The following is a 14,638-nucleotide window of genomic DNA, read 5'->3' on the forward strand; positions in this document are numbered from 1 at the left end:
ATGACGACAACTGCGGCTTAGCTCCGCCTACAGTGGGACTGAACACATTTTTTTTTAGAACCTTGTTCATGTTTTTTGGGGTCCAAAGTCTTCCTGAGGCCCTGCAGACTCAAGTAGTCAGAGACAGCACACATGGATTATTGTCCTCCTGTCTGCAGGTTCCTGCTCTGCTGGAGGATGAGCACTCTTCATCAACAGAGGGGGATGAGGAGGATGAGGATGGTACCCAAAGGCAGAGTGAAGAAGCTCCCGTGGACAGAAAGGTCAGCATGTGATAGTGCTGCATGTCACCACACTACACAACCGCCTTAGGTCCTGAATGGTTCCACCGCGACACGCCACTCATACAGCAAGGTGACGCATGGGCGTGTCCTTGGCCAGGTGACACGTTAGGGTGTCTCATTTTTTGCAAAAGTTCTCAGATTTTGCTGCTCTTTAAACCTATTTGTCTCCTATGTGAACTGATGAAACAGTGAAATTGGACAAGACTTGACACCCCCCAACCCCATCTTTCATGCATCAGCGTATTTTGCTGCGAAACATCCATTTTCACATAAAAAACATTAAAGAGTTCAACAGAAAACACTATTATCTGAAGACAAACTACCTTACTATGGTTTTTGGGGTGCTGGTTTCATTAATGATGGTTATTTAGTCAATTTATATGGAAATTAAATGATTTTTTTTTTTTTCCATTTTCATTATCAAAACCATGTGTGAAATATGTTTCTGAAGACAGATGGTAACTATGAAACCATACCAAAGTAAGGTAGGCAATATATATTTAATTTGTTACAATGTTATGAGGTCACACATATCAATCTTTTTAACAGTAGCAAAATACGAGGTCTGTTAGAAAAGTATCCGACCTTATTATTTTTTTCAAAAACCATATGGATTTGAATCACGTGTGATTACATCAGACATGCTTGAACCCTCGTGGGCATGCGAGAGTTTTTTCACGCCTGTCGGTTACGTCATTCGCCTGTGGGCAGTCTTTGAGTGAGGAGTGGCCCACCCTCTCGTCGTTTTTTCATTGTATAGGAATGGCTCAGAGACTGCTGCTTTGTTTGATCAAAATTTTTTCAAAACTGTAAGGCACAACTGAGTGGACACCATTCGATAAATTCAGCTGGTTTTCAGTAAAAATTTTAACGGCTGATGAGAGATTTTGGTCTGGTAGTGTCGCCGTAAGGACGGCCCACGGCGCCTGACGGCGATCTGCGCTTCCAGGCGGCAGCGTCTCACCGTTTCAAGTTGAAAACTTCCACATTTCAGGCTCTGTTGATCCAGTAAGTCGTCAGAGAACTTTCAGAAGAAGTCAGCATGAGGAGTTTATTCAGACATTCCATTGTTAACGGACATTTTGTAATGAAAGAACGTGCGGGCAGAGTCGCATGTCGGGCCGGACCCGACCGCGGGGGGTCGCGACAGGAAAAACACCTCCGTTGGAAACCTTAACGGGCAAGTTGGAACATGCCCAAGCTGTTAAACAATTTCTCAGTTACTCACTTGTTGAAAGCCATTAAAAGCCGCCTGAATTTTACAAATGGTTTTCAACACGGAGGTGTTTTTCCTGTCGCGGCGCACACAGATTTGCCGAGTCGTCACGGAAAGAACTTGGCGAATTTGTGCGCACGTCTTTCATTACAAAATGTCCTTAAACAGTGGAATGTCCGCATAAAGTCCTCATGCCGGCCTCTTCTGAATCTTCTCTGTTCTCTCACGACGTCCTGGGTGAATTAAGCCTTAATTTATCCTTAAATTAAGGATGTTTTCAGGTCGAAACAGGCCGACGACGGCGCCTGGAAGCGCTGCGCGATGTCCCACTCTGTGGGAAGTCCTTACACCAACAGAAACACCCCATAATCTCTCTCTCAGCTTAATTTCTCGAATAGTGTCCACTCGGATATTCCTCACAGGTCCAGAAAAAATGTTGATAAAGCAACGCGCGCCGTCTCAAGCAGCGTGTGAAACAAAGGAATTCAGCCAAGAGGGCGGGACCACATCTCACTCAAGGCCTGCCCACAGGGAAATGACGTCACGACACGCGTGAAAAAACTCACGCATGCGCACGAGGGTTCAAGCATGATTGGTGTAATCGCACGTCATTCAAATCCATATAGTTAAAAAAAAATAAAAGGGTCGGTTTATTATCTAAGAGACCTCGTATACAAAATATAAGCTAATGCTTGACATAAAACAACATAAACAATAACCTGAGGTCATCTGACATAGTTACACAGTGTCATCATCCATCTTACTCTTTGTGAAGGTTGGGACATTCCGACGGTGGGATTCGGTTACCAGCACAGCCTCCTCTGTGTGATTCATCTTTTGAGACATTTGCAAAGTCCTGAACGTCGTTGATGGTCCGTTCCACAGCATCATTCACAACAGAAATGTTACACACAAATGATTTCATTCTCACAAAATCATCAACCTCGTCCCACTGGCCAGGGGGCAAGGCCAGCCAGTGCCCAGTCTCACCCAGCAGGTTGAATAGCAGCCAGGAATGTGGTGCCACCAGGGAGGTAAGGCTGGTATCCCCTTGAAGCATAGCTGTACGTGGGAAGGTCGGCTTTCCAGGGGTGTAGACTGGTGGCTTCAAGGAAGTCTGGAGCTGAACAGCCACGGCAGCTTTCATATCACATCCAAGATGGCTATCAAATAGGCCCAGAACAACAAGTGGCTCTGTCGGATACCACAGATGTCTCTGGATGGACTTCTTGACAGCCTTGGCCACAGGAGCATCCACAGGCTGAAAGTACAGTGGAAGCTGTCTGCTGGTCATAGTACTTGGCTCACTTGGCTTCACGTTCTTCTGTGGCTTTCTCTTTCTTGTGAAGTGTCACATCAGCTGCTCCTGGGTGTTGAAGACGGGCGCCAGAGTACTGGTCCATATAGAACTTGTAGTCTGTCTCCCAGCTGTCTCTTTGTTGCTTCATCAGAGACTTTAGCTTCTCAAGCTGTGTCTCTTCACTGGCCTTACCTCTTAACTTAGGTTTCAGGTCCAGGAGTGAGTCCAGGGTGCCTGACAGCCTGTGTCTCAGTTCGCCTGGGTTGTGGCACTTTTTCCATTTGTCAGTGACTTCAGAAACACTCTTGACACAGTTCTTGTGAGCCAGAGTAGGGACCCTGGCTTTGTCCCAAATTGCCTCAGCTTCTGTGGCAATGACTTCAGCAGTGGCAGAGGTGTCATCACTGGCACGTTCAGTGCGCAAGGACCTGTAGCGTTGCAATATGGTTCTGATAGTTGGAAGCTGGTGGGCAGGCATTGCAGCCAGGGACGGGCCAGCAACATCCTCCCACTCCTCTGCTGAGCTTCCCCTCCTCTCGAACGGTCCTGCTGCATGTTTCTGTCTGTCAGAACTACTCTGTCTTTCTTTTCTTTCCCCTTGGATGGATTGGCATATCTACATCTGTCACAGTACCTCTACCTATCTGAAATATACATTTTACTTTATATTAATTGTGCTCACGTCTATATTTCCACAAAACATTATATAATCCCTTTTAATTACACTTATGAATAAGTTTAACTTAAACAAAACATGTAGGTATACTGTATGGTAGTTTTAAAAGATCATGAAAAAAGCACTTACTAAAGGAAGCTCTAACCACCACAACGACGCATCTTGACCACTAGGAGCAGCACTGATTAGTTGTCTCAAAAGCATTGCAGTGACCTCTATGGTTAAACTATTCAATCTTTCTTAGTTGGAAATGTTAATGTAACCTTAGAAAAAAGTATCTAGCTTGAGTAAGATTTTTATAACATGAAATTGTGAAGTGTGAGTATATTTTTCTATTAAATCAATATAACTTGATGTCAACCTCACACAAATGGACTAAGTAACCATCATAAATGAAACCAGCAAACCCAAAAACCACAGTACGCTAGTTTTTGTTCAGATAAGTGTTTTCTGTTGAATTTTTTTAACGTTTTTATGCGAAAATGGGCATTTTGCGACAAAATACGCTGACGCAAGAAAGATGGCAGAAAGGGGGGGGTGTGTCAAGCCTTGTCCGATTTTGCTAAAAAATTTTACTGTTTCATCAGTTCACATGGGAGACAAATTGGTTTAAAAAGCAGCAAGATCTGAGAACTTTTGCAAAAAATGAAACTAGTGACGCGTGGGCGTGTCCTTGGCCAGGTGAAGCCACTGGGATCCTCAATACTGAGGCACCTGCATGCTGGATCATGTCCAGAGAAACAGAGAAACACGCCACATGGACAGGAATCCTAGCAGCGGTTTGATCAGGATTTAAAAGTAGGATGTTTCTAGACATCCAGCTTGTCACTGATGCAAGGCAATCTTCTAAGGATTTTATGTGGATGAGATTACCAGCAGTTATCGGCATGTATAACTGAGTATCATCAGCATAGCAGTGAAAGGTAATCCCAAAACACCGCAATATGTGCCCAAGGGGTGCTATATAAAGGGAGAAAAGCAGGAGGCCTAAGACGGACCCCTGTGGAACTCCAAATTTCATGTCACTAAGGTTAGAGGTAGTCAGAGGTGTTAAATCCAGCTTCAGAAAGTAAAAGTCCAGCCACATATTTGTTCCATCTTCCCAATAAACCAGCTGGTTGTAATTAGTTCATCTATTCAGGCAGGTGGATGAGCTCATTATTGAGATCACCTGTTTTAGGTGCACAGGTAGAAAGAACACATGGGAGGGTTTTTACTTTCTGAAGCTGGATTTGACACCTCTTGAGGTAGTGTTACTATACAAAACACAGTGAGAACGACTGGTCAAGTATGATGTCAGCCATGCAAGGGCACTCCCAGTAATCCCAAAATGATTTTCCAGCCTATCAAGTAGAATATGATGATCCACTGTATCAAATGCAGCACTGAGATCTAACAGCAACAGAACCGTAGTGGCGTCCGAATCCATTGTAAGCAGAAGATCATTCACCACTTTAGTGAGAGCCGTCTCTGTGGAATGATATTTTCTAAAAGCAGACTGCAGTGGCTCAAAGAGATTATTCTCAGTAAAATAGTCTATGAGCTGCCGTGAAACCACTTTTTACAGAATTTTAGAGCAAAATGATAGATTTGATATCGGCCGATAGTTTGTCAATACACTAGGGTCAAGATTAGGTTTCTTAAGTAATGGTTTAATCACTGCAGATTTGAAACATTTAGGAACAGATCCAGAAGTTAAAGAAAGATTAATAATTTCCAGCACAGTCGGCCCAAGAGTGGACCACAGGTCCTTAAACAGTTTTGTTGGTATAGGATCAAATAAACAGGTTGTGCTTTTTGACGTTATTACTTTCGTCAGCATGCCTAGTGAGATACTATCAAATTCTGTAAATCTAGGTAATACCTCAGTAGTGGCGCCCACCTCAATATCAGGGTGTAGTGTCTGGATTAAGGCATGCCGGGATATGTTTAACCTGATGTCTTCTATTTTCTTCCCAAAGTAATCCAGGAAATCTTGTGCTGTAAAAAAGCAGTGAAGCAATTTTAATCAACCATCATCTTCACCACACAGCTTCAGTGAAACAGTAAAGTCTGAAAAACTGATTCAGAATGTTTTTCATCCAGGATTTCATCATTAAAAGAGCAGATTTACTACTTCTTCCAGAATTAGTTTTTTTCATTTTCTTTTTATTGTTGTTTTTGCACCAGTGACACCTGATCAAATTACTTGTATGTGAGAACTTAATTGGCAGTAAAATTGATTCTGATTTCACAATCAAATCAGTCCAGTTTTAGCTCTTGATCAAACAAGACAATTAGGGGTTATATTGTTTTTTTTAAATAAGTCTGCAATCCCCCTCAGAAATGTTGGGGGGAAAAAAAACAAAACGCTAAACTGTCAAAATGACAGAAAAACTCTGCCTGTCTGACTGGATTAAAGGTACAGTGTGTCATTTTTAAAGAAGAGAGCACAGGTTATGTCCATCAAACATTAAATAAATTTTCTGTTATTTATTTTCTTAACTTAGACAGAAAAATGCAAAAAAGAGCTTTGATATTACAACATAAGTGTCATTTTTGTCTATTATTCTTGCTTTCAATGCATGTAAAACCAGTCAAAATGACTCATAACACGTGCCGCTTCAGGTTATAATTGCCAACAGCACCGCTATACTAAACATTTCTGGGGAGAACCCTGAAGAGCAACACCCCCGCCTTGCTTCGCATCACGAGGGATGTGACTAAATGTATATGTTGGTGGGCAGGCCTCATTTAAGGGGAGGACAGCTGTAGGTTTAAGCCAGGTTTCACATAACCCAATCATATCTAAGTGATGATCAATAATTAGATCATTGATCAACAATGATTTTGAGGACAGTGATCTAATGTTAATGAGACCCAGTCTAAGGACCTTAGTGGGGTTGACAGTTGAACTGTTTGGGTTTAGGGGTGGTTCCAGAGTAGCATATATAAGATGCCTAGAAGTAGGTTTAGGTTTAAGACATTCCACACGCGTTGTAGGTAGCATACACGAAATCTTTGCTATTGCTGGAACAACCACTGGGCCATCCTCAATTTCAACATCATCCAATATAGTAATGGGTGTTAAGTTTAAAAAGCATATCCCTCTGATTTTTATGGACACGACTACAGAAGCAGGCCACAGTCTCAACTTATTGAAATTCCCTCCCTGGCAAATAAACTGCACTATCACCATAGTGGATTTTCTGCACTAAATTTCCTGCTAAGCTAATGGATTCCACATCCACATTTGTCATAAGCCTTGCAGGGTCTCTAATCACCTGCTCCGTGGCCTGCTGTAGTTTCCTAATGTTACCCTCCCTGTAGAGCTCTATCTATGTTCACAGACAAGATGGCGGCGCCTTCCCCAGTAGGGTGGAGGCCGTCTGGCATCAGTAAGCCACGGTGGCCCCAGAACGAAGGCCAGTTATCAATAAAGCTAAAGCCTTGCTGTCTACAAAACTGTGCCAGCCACCTATTTAATGATGTCAGCCTGCTAAACACCTCATCAGTACCCCGGGAGGGGAGGGGACCAGAGACTATTAATCGATGCCGACAAATCTTTCTTGCAAGGTCACAAGTCCACTCTATGTCCATTTTTGTGACCTCTGAGTGCTTCATCCTGATATCATTGGTGCCAACGTGAATAACTATGTGAGTATATCTCATGTCATGTTCCTTTGTCTGTCTTCCCTTCTGCAGCGTCGGCACCCAAAGATGAGATGCAATGTTGGGAGCTCTGGCCCCAGGAATACATTTAACGTCAGCCGGCGTCTGTAACCTGACTTTGCGGGTGATAGAATCCCCTGTCACTAAAGTCCAGTGTTTCGGCCTGGAGACAGGAGTCTAAGTCACTTGTGGGCCCAGAGAATTCACATCTGGCAAATCCAAGGGGGAGAACCGATTCACAGTTCGCACTGGCGAGTGTGATCGGGGTGCCACAACTGGGCACCAAGCCCTATGGGGCTTCCTCCGCCTAGCCACAGTCCGAAAGCCGTCCTCCACAGCTGGCGTTTCTAAGCTGATGCTAATGGGCTTGCTAGCCAGCCCAACACTAACCTCATCTGGAGTACCCGTAACATCTAACTCCACTGTGCTAAGAAGCTGCTCTAACTTATGGACACGGCTCTCTAAGAGAGCCACCCTATCTTCCAACATCACGCAGGATTTACGGAGGGTGTAAAGTATAATAAGTAGTGTACTTTGTGCACTGAGAAATTCAAAAATGTAGCCAAGCAAACACGAGCTAACCAATAATGGATAAGCTAACCACTCCTAAGGCTCACACAGACATAAATACATTTATTAAAATCCACAGCAGTTACACTGAAAAACTAACAGAAGTATTAAACAGGTAAAAACGCAGTAGCTATAAAATACACTTAACAGTTAATTAACTAACAGGAGTGTAAAAAATGAAATGAAAAAATGATGAGAAGGGTCAGAAATAGCTAACGCAAGCTAACCGCTAGCGAAAATGCTAGCCGCTCCTAAGATTTTACACAGGAGTAAAAATTACAGCAAATTCACAGCAGTTCAACTGAAAAACAAACAGAAGTATTAAACGGGTAGAAAATAAACATCTATAAAAAGTAACAACGGAGGGGTTGACCTAGCTAGTGAAAGCTAACCGCTAGCGAATGCTAACTGCTAGCGATTCACAACAGGACTGTTGTTAAATAACGTTCAGAGTAGATACAATTAATAACCACAAGAGTGCTAAACAGAAGCGTATACAACCGTGTGAAGTTCAGAGTGGCGTCACAGCAACAAACAATCCGTCAGAAGCAAGTTGCCAGATCTGTGAAAATCAGCAACTGACAGTATATCATTATGATCAGTTGATTTTTGTATTCAGTTGAATATAGGTTGAAGAGGATTTGAAAATCATTGTATTCTGTTTTTATTTACATTTTACGCAACGTCCCAACTTCACTGGAATTGGGGTTGTAGTTAAACAAGATTCACAGTAGATGCACTTAAAAACTAAAAAGTTTTAAACAGAAATAAAAGAAATGAATACAATCATGTAGAGATTAGAAAGGTGTCACAACAGCACAGTCTGTCGGAAACAAGTTGCCAGATCTGTGAGCTAGCGTCAGTGATATTCTGCGTGGTGTACGTATGTCTCCATGCTGATGTTAGGATGTATCACAAGTGACATGACCATGGAAATGTGCACTGCTATCACACGCAACACGTGATTTTTTTTTTTTTTTTTTTTTGTGTACGTGGCCATATTGGATGGCAAGCTCCGTGTACACCACAACATGGCCGATGCTGGGTTGTTGGTGGACGGCCAAGCTAATTTGTCCATTATAACAAAAGCAGTTGATCCTGAACATTAGAAGAAGTATTTAGAGAAAATTCAGAGAATCAGTGTGGATCTCTACAACATTTCCCTCAAGAGGTTCACCGGTTTGATTGATTTTGAGCGGAAGCCAGACGTGTGGTATCTAAACATTTTCAACTACCGTATTTTCCGGACTATAAGTCACACCGGAGTATAAGTCGCACCAGCCACTTTATCCATTATAAAGAAAAACAAACCATAAATAAGTCGCACCGGAGTATAAGTCGCACCAGCCACTTTATCCATTATAAAGAAAAATAAACCATAAATAAGGTCCACTGGACTATAAGTCCCATGGACATACAGGTATGTTAACATGAAAAGTTCAGATGATAATATTGTGACGGCTACCGTTTTCAGATGCATATTTCACCAGTCGTAACTTGTAATCTGCAGAGTATGATTTTCTTTTTGGTGGCATTTTTTCGGGCCTTCTCCGTTGTCTTGTTATCAGTAACGTTAAAATTTTTATTTTTCTATGGTAGTCAGAAGTCGCAGGAACAGTCACACAAGCCTCGAGTGCCCTCTCGTGAGCTGCATTTTACCTACGGATATGTTTGTATTTTGCGGACCACATTGCGAGCCGAACCATGCAGCACCTACCTGCGCAGCTCATGACCACCCAGCGGTGTCGATCCAGCTCCTTCCAAGTGCAGACGCTAATCCTCCGCCGTCGCTCAGTACTCCCATGCAGCTCTCAGCGTCAACTCTGCTCACACTGATATCCAAGGGTTGAAGCTGTCTTGTTAGCCGTCCCGGAATAAACACCATGTTCGTCTGCTTCAAACGCTTTTCACAATCATCGACGCCAGCTCCTTCCAAGTGCACACGCTAATCCTCCGCCGTCGCTCACCCAATGCTCCCACGCAGCTCTCAGCGTCAACTTAAACACTCTGCTCACACTGATATCCAAGGGTTGAAGCTGTCTTGTTAGCCGTCCCGGAATAAACACCATGTTCGTCTGCTTCAAACGCTTTTCACAATCATCGACGCCAGCTCCTTCCAAGTGCACACGCTAATCCTCCGCCGTCGCTCACCCAATGCTCCCACGCAGCTCTCAGCGTCAACTTAAACACTCTGCTCACACTGATATCCAAGGGTTGAAGCTGTTCTGTTCGCCAAGCCGGAATAACAGCAAGCACCGTGTTTGTCAGCTTCACACGCTGTGGGTGAGGTGAGGAATACGCATCCAACGTTCTGTTCTCTGATTGGTTATCGCAACCAGCGTGAACTATAGGATGGCCGTCATACTACAGTGCCCATGATGCATTGCATTTCCTTTTCCGGTGGCCATTTTAAAACATAGATCGACTCTGTCACGTAAAATTGTTTTGTTACAGTAAATTAATTGAGATCCTACCGGTATATTTTTCATTTATAAGTCGCACCGGAGTATAGGTCGCACCCCCGGCCAAAACATGTAAAAAAGTGCGACTTATAGTCCGGAAAATACGGTAGTTTATCAACATTCCATCACCCTATCTGGGAGAAGCCCTGAAAACATAAACGTTTGGATGCCTACAGCTTCTTCATGGCTGAATAGGTGAAGAATGTGGTCATCAGTTGGGTTACTGATGAGATCTTGGTAATAAAAGCCTGAGTAAGTACAATAAAACTCACTTATACCACGGTCAGTGAGAATTCCATGTCTAACTGGCGTGCATTATTTTCGTGTATACACACACGTAGTTCAGCGAGTTAAGTCACGGTTATAATCACTCCGCTCTGGTCGTCACCATGGCAACGCGCAAACCAGTTGGCGCAGATCAGCTGTGTTTTGACAAGTGAATGAGAGAAACATGATAAAACATGGATTTCCAAGTGAATTTTAATATTTTTGGCCAAAATAAAACGTTTGAGTAATGGAAAGAGGAGGAGAGCAAACGAGAAGAAGAGCAAAAACAACGGTGTAAAGAACATCGAACAAAGTGGACAAGATTGAAGACGGGAAAGAAGAAGAGAACGGTTGCCGAGGATGACAATATTTTGTGACTGGCATAAAATAGTCCCAAATACTCACACATTTTTATCAAGTTCTGTTAACTTAAATAAATATTTGTGTGTTAGCTCACTGTGTGAGACCGTGGTATAAGCAGATTAAACAACTTGAAGCCGTGCATTATATGGTTTGAATGCACTTCGCGGAGTAACACCACTCTGCTTCGTGTTTTAGACTCCGTGTCGTGCATTCTAACCGTATAATGCACAGCTTTGAGTTGTTTAATCCTTACTTAAACCGTCGTGTAAACCGGATACTCGCACTCACCGGACAAAAACAAAAGTCTAACTGCTTTTGTTTGGTTGTATTCTATGTAATGAACACCATTTATTATATGGCTACAATGGTACGCACACTCTGATTGGCTGATTTCCGGCTTCATATTTTCCCATATCAGACTGTTACCATGACATTCGGTCCGGGTTGTGTATCAGATTTGCAACTTTGTTTACAATTTTCACAGCACAAAATAAAATGAAACAAAAAGTGAACAAAGAAATTATGAGCGATGAAGAGGACGATTCTCTGAGCGAGTTTTATTACTCTGGCGAGTTTGAACTAGAGGAATTAACAGCAAATCAGCTGGAAGTGCACATGAAGACAAACAAGATGAAAACACAGCTTAGAACAGCCACATAATAAACAAATGATTCACCTGGCTTGCTCAGTCTGTTCAGGAATATCAGACCTCAGTCTTTTTTGTACGGACCTTGCACTCTAATAATTTGGATTTTTGCTCATGTCCCATCTGATCACAATGCCTTTCTGTTTAAAACCCCTCACATGTAATAGAGATATGAAATGAAGTTCAGCACTGACACTAACCAATCTGAGGAAAGTGGGCATAGTTGCACTCACTGATTATATTTTCATCATGGATAAAATACATTTGACAGAAAAATCCACAAATATGACCAATTTTACAACACCGAGTTGGAAAAAGACACTCAAATGACCCACAATTCATAAAGGGAAATCGTTCACCTTACCTTTGATTTGGAGGTTGATGATTGTAGAAAGAAAAACTCATTGAGGGACAAATTAATCCAGAAAAGGCATCATCCAGAAAAATTGCATAAAGCTGTGACGGAGAACTTTAAAACAGTCGTGCATGTCGATGTCATTACATTACACACAGTTAAAGAAGCATAAATCAGTCTTTAAGATTTTAAGGTACCACTCTGCAGTGGACTTAAAAAAAAACAAAACAAATGTAATCATTTTAATTTACATAATGCCCACCGCTTATTTAAGGCAGGTCTTTATTTTTTTAATTTGTGTAGACAGTCATAAATAAAGTGAAAAAGCACATCTGCTAAACATAACGTTCAGTCATTTGCCATTCATGCAATGTGGAAGTTGCTGTCCAATATGGCTGCGTGAGCACATATCACATGATCTGTGGCATCACCTTCATATTATCTATAGGAAACAATTTCATTGCATCAATGTTCAAATCATATGTGATCCACAAATGCATTGGGTTGAGTTGGGAATGGGCTAGAGGCTGGCCCAGTGCATGATGGGTGGCTACTTGCTGTGTAAATAGTTTATTCGTGTAATTGTTCAAAACAAAAACCAGTGTGGGCACATGTGGGCATGCGCACATTCAAATATCACTCATCTTCAACTTCTTATCTGGGATCGGGTTGCGGGGGCAACAGCTCTAGCAGGAGACCCCAGACTTGCCTTTCCCGGGCCACATTGACCACCTCTGACTGGGGGATCCTGAGGTGTTCCCAGGCCAGTGTGGAAATATAATCTCTCCACCTAGTCCTGGGTCTTCCCTGGAGTCTCCTCCCAGATGGACATGCCTGGAACACCTCCCCAGGGAGGCTCCCAGGGGGCATCCTTACCAGATGCCTGAACCATCTCAGCTGACTCCTTTCAACGTCAAGGAGCAATGGCTCTACTCCGGGCTCCCCACAGATGACCAAGCTTCTCACCGTATCTCTAAGGAAAACACCAGCCACCCTCCTGAGGAAGTCCATTTCGACCGCTTGTACCAGCAATCTAGTTCTTTTGGTCATGACCCAAGCCTCATGACCATAGGTGAGAGTAGGAACTGTTGGAGACTAGCCCCCAGTATCCTTGACCTTGTCCGCCAGTCGCAGCACACCCGTTGATACCAGGGAGGGTGGAGCCAAAGAAGTCATGACACAAAAGGATCTGTTGAGAATGCACCCTGCGTGATTTACCGTTCAGAACAGAGTTTTATTTAAAACATTGAGTAGTAAAATCAGTCTTACACAGAGCTCTGTGGAACCTATTCTCAGTCCTGACGTAGCCTGAGCTCTCAGCAGGAGATAAGAAGACTCCCCCATGCTATTTTTCATTCACGTAAATAACCTCCTAACAGTGATTCAGCTATTCTTGAGGCATTGTTTTGTCCCTTCCTCTCATTGGACCAAGAGGTTGGTGAAAACTGTCTGCTTCTGGGAATTCTCTTCCCTTTGTGTTGTGTGGCAAAGCTAAAGCTAGCTCGGAAGGAGAGGTTACTAGCACATCACTTCCCTCGTGTGTCTTTACCACACCTGTCCCTGACTGGCCTGTACAGGACAGGTCACGGCCACATGCTTCAGGCTTCCTCCCTTGTTCCTGTGAGAATGTGCAAAACAACTCTGTGTGGGCCTGAACACACTTCGCCAGATTATCCTTAGTCATAACATATATCTTAAATGTCAGCAGGCAGACGTGCACAGATGTGCCTGCAGTTCAACACTTAGTTCCACAGCAACAATAGAGACGGGGTACATCTTGTCTAGACATTCCACTGATACCAAACAGACCGCATAAGCAGTTGCAGTATTCCCACAATTAGGCCAAAGTAGGATGATGAGTACAATATCTTGTGCTCTTACAAAGAAGCCCTGAATCTAATACAGTGAATATTATACTAATATGAGTCTAAACATGTTCAACTGGACAGTGCGAGCGTACATGAGCACAGTATGATTGTAAAACAGTAGTTTTAGCATTGTGGCAGAAACTTCACACTGTTACTCAAACGTCAACATAACAGAATCAGGTCAAAAAATATACATTTTAATCATACAGACCGGATGATTTATTCTGGTTGTTTCTGAAAGATATGCACAAGAATTAGTAGCAGAAAATGCAGTAATATTCTTCAGAATGAAGACTGACCAGTGGGTCAAGAGCTTCACCTTTTGGCTCAGCTCCCTTTTTGTCATAACAGTACAGTAGAGCGAATGCAACACCGTCCCTGCTGCACCGATTCTCCGGCCAATCTCACACGCCATTGTCCCCTCACTCGTGAACAAGACCCCGAGGTACTTGAACTGCTTCACTTGGGGTAAGACGTCATTCCCTACGCGGAGTAGGCAAGCCATTGGTTTCCTGCTGAGAACCATGGCCTCAGATTTAGAGGTGCTGATCCTAATCCCAGCCACTTCACACTCAGCTGTGAACCAATCCAGTGAGTGTTGGAGGTCACCGGCCGATGAATTCAAATGTTTTTATTATTATTATTATTATTATTATTAATGTTTGTTTTTCTTCTTGGTGGTGATACTAGAGTTTCAGATTAACAGGCCCCTGATTGTCTCCCTGTGTTCAGTATTTGTCAATAAACAGGTGTGTATAGTTGTGATGTCACACACTGTCGGCCACGGTGCACCTCATTTTCTGTAACTTAAGTGTGTGTGTGTGCGCGCGCTGCTCTGAGCTCACAGCATTTACAGCCTCACACACACATGCACGCCCTTACACTAACTTACCAGTTCATGTTTACTCTGTTTGACAGGGAACCAAGTAAACTGTCCTTGTGTGTCTCCACGTCATATCCAGTCATCTGTGGCTCACACC

The 14,638-nt window shown here is 43.1% G+C and overlaps 1 protein-coding gene across 3 annotated transcripts in view; it reads left to right on the plus strand.

The window, feature by feature from the left end:
• riok1 (RIO kinase 1 (yeast)) overlaps positions 1-14,638 on the plus strand; it is a 90,074-nt gene that overhangs the window by 72,142 nt on the left and 3,294 nt on the right. For 2 of the 3 annotated variants that reach the window (XM_034183462.1, XM_034183464.1), the window contains exon 16: positions 159-222. In XM_034183462.1, the coding sequence (XP_034039353.1) occupies positions 159-222 (64 nt within the window). Of the gene's footprint in view, positions 1-158; positions 264-14,638 lie in introns of all 3 variants that reach the window. The other variant, XM_034183465.1, reaches the window with a different exon arrangement.

This window comes from Thalassophryne amazonica, chromosome 12 (genome assembly GCF_902500255.1).
Source record: "Thalassophryne amazonica chromosome 12, fThaAma1.1, whole genome shotgun sequence".
NCBI classification, from domain to species: Eukaryota; Metazoa; Chordata; class Actinopteri; order Batrachoidiformes; family Batrachoididae; genus Thalassophryne; species Thalassophryne amazonica.